The 2,343-nt window shown below is 38.6% G+C and overlaps 1 protein-coding gene across 2 annotated transcripts in view; it reads right to left on the bottom strand.

Moving 5' to 3' along the window:
- dync1li2 (dynein, cytoplasmic 1, light intermediate chain 2) overlaps nt 1-2,343 on the bottom strand; it is a 13,475-nt gene that overhangs the window by 5,551 nt on the left and 5,581 nt on the right. For both annotated transcript variants that reach the window (XM_014003066.1, XM_014003065.1), the window contains exons 5-11: nt 1,933-2,093; nt 1,476-1,569; nt 1,204-1,339; nt 879-990; nt 727-786; nt 425-469; nt 214-331 (exon numbers count right to left, since the gene is read on the bottom strand). In XM_014003066.1, coding sequence (XP_013858520.1) covers nt 214-331; nt 425-469; nt 727-786; nt 879-990; nt 1,204-1,339; nt 1,476-1,569; nt 1,933-2,093 — 726 coding nt within the window. The remainder of the gene's footprint in view (nt 1-213; nt 332-424; nt 470-726; nt 787-878; nt 991-1,203; nt 1,340-1,475; nt 1,570-1,932; nt 2,094-2,343) is intronic.

The following is a 2,343-nucleotide window of genomic DNA, read 5'->3' as shown; positions in this document are numbered from 1 at the left end:
ATCTGGTGAAAATTTCATGTCATTAGCACCTCTAGTAATATATTTACTGAGAAAAATGGTGACGTGTTCAATACTTATTTTACCCGCTGTATCATCTCTCTTTAAAAGCATCATCAAATATCATAGAATATGATGCGGACATGAATGTTTTCTTAAACTTTATATTATTTAGCCTTTAGGTAAATCCCTGCAGACAGCCTCAACATGTCTAACCTTTCATGTTGGGATCAGGCTTTTTGACGGCAGCCATCGGTGAACCGCTGGTTACGCCTGGTTGGCCGGCACGACCTGCAGGCCTGGGGGAGCCCGAGGCCGTCCGTCCTGGAGACTCCTGAAACACGTCGACAAAACGGGTCAGTTCACCAGTCCAGATAGGAAAAATAAGAATTAAGATGCCACACATGAAGGGATTTTAGACACTCACTGTCGCTCCTCTTGTTGGCGTTGCTGGCTGCTTTGCTAGCAAAGACTGAAAAGGAGGGAAAATGTTTTTTTTACGTTTCTATTAATTTGCAGCATTTATAAATCATTTTATTTTGAAAACCTGCATATCCTATATAAAAAAGAAGAGAAATAAATTATTGTTTGCTTTCCCTTTTCTCATTTATCCACAAAAACCAGATAAATGACCTTATTTGAAACAATAAAAGAACATCATACAAATACGTTCAACAACAAAAATTGGATTCAGACATTTTTAAAGAGAAAAATAAAAGTAGGGTTTACCTGTTGCTTCATCAGGAAGACTTGCTCATCCTCTGCGTTGATCTCTTTGTCGTGAACAAACTGAAWAACAAGAATAAATGACCTCAGTTGTAAGATGATGACAATTTTCTGTAACATGAACTGTTGAGGCAACGTATTTGTCAGTATTTTACCTTCCGTACTGGAGGCTTTGTGATAAAATCTTCAAATGGATCATCTGGTCTGATGGTTGTGAGGTTTTCGTGCAAAATCCCAATTTTCTTCTCATTATCCCATCCAGATGGACTGAAAAAAAAAAAAAAAAAAAAGGAACGCTGTTCATGTGCAGCAGTTAAAAGGAACGCAGGGTTTAATGGCAAACAATTTGCAAGAGCATTTAAAATGACATGAAAATTAGAATTTTTGTGTCCCACACAGAAAATGAAATTATGCATTAGCACTAATGTAACGTAAATCCTTTAGTTTCAGTGGAACCATCCTGTGCGGTCTGTTACTTACATGAACACGGCGTCTTTCTCAACCACTAAGGCAGGTGTGGTGAACTGAAACTCATACAGCTTGTGGACTATATATTTGTAAAGCAGATCCAGGTTCTTCTCCTCTTTGACCGAAGTATAAATCAGGCCAGCTCCATCTGGTGACGCAGTTAAAGATGTACAACTAGGAATAAAGTCATGGAGTGACAGATACAGAAAAAAACAAAACAAAAACAATTTATTAAAATAATTTAAGTTGACCCTGAGTAACACTGAAGCCATATTAAAGGATACACTGTAAGCAGAATCGTCTGATGTGGGACTGGATGAAATCAAAGTGCTCGTCTCTGTAGTCGTGCTCCTTCTCTAGTACGCTGATCGCATCACACTGGCGGAGCAGAAAAGTCAGTTATTTCAGCGAAACGACTTCCGAACCTGAGATGTGCAGAAACTTTTGGTTTCTTTAAATCAGGACTGAAAACACTGTCGTGGTTTGTATTTTTTTTTCATTAGGTCTTAGATATTTGCTTGTTTAAAACGAAATTTTATTGTTTCTTTTCATGTGATGTGGAAATTGGAATGCAATCCTATTAATTTTCTCTTTTAAATGCACTTTCTTCTTTCATATCTTAAATGACCACTTCATTTAAAGTGTCACTTTCTTGCTTTACACAAAAATAAAGCTGCATCCCACACATTTTAATCCTTGCAACAAGTTCAGTTCTTGCACTGCCGAAGGTTTTGCTTTTACCTTTGTGCAAACTATTAGCACTGGAATGCCCAAGTTGTGTGTGAGTGTGTCGTCCCCCAGAGGCAGCACAACGGCCTCGTCTTCCCCCGATGCTGGGGCTCGTCGTGGGGAGGATGGGGCAGCATCCTCTGGTTCTGAGTACTCCTGGAAGGCTTTTACAACTTAAAAAAAAAACGACACAAGATTAGTGGACACGTTACTCAAAAGCAAACACCTCAAATAACTTAGAATCTCTACACTTTTTTTTATATTTATGAGCCTTGTTTTATGATGAAGGTATAATTGTTGTCATTTTTAACTGACAGTAACTGTGGTGTATCAAAAATGCATCATTCCTCACTTTTCTGCCATGCTGAAAGAACTGTCCACTGTGTGTGTGTGTGTGTGTGTGTGTGTGTGTGTGTGTGTGTG

This window comes from Austrofundulus limnaeus, unplaced genomic scaffold (assembly GCF_001266775.1).
Source record: "Austrofundulus limnaeus strain Quisiro unplaced genomic scaffold, Austrofundulus_limnaeus-1.0 Scaffold16, whole genome shotgun sequence".
NCBI classification, from domain to species: Eukaryota; Metazoa; Chordata; class Actinopteri; order Cyprinodontiformes; family Rivulidae; genus Austrofundulus; species Austrofundulus limnaeus.
This window is presented reverse-complemented; position numbering and strand designations above follow the sequence as displayed.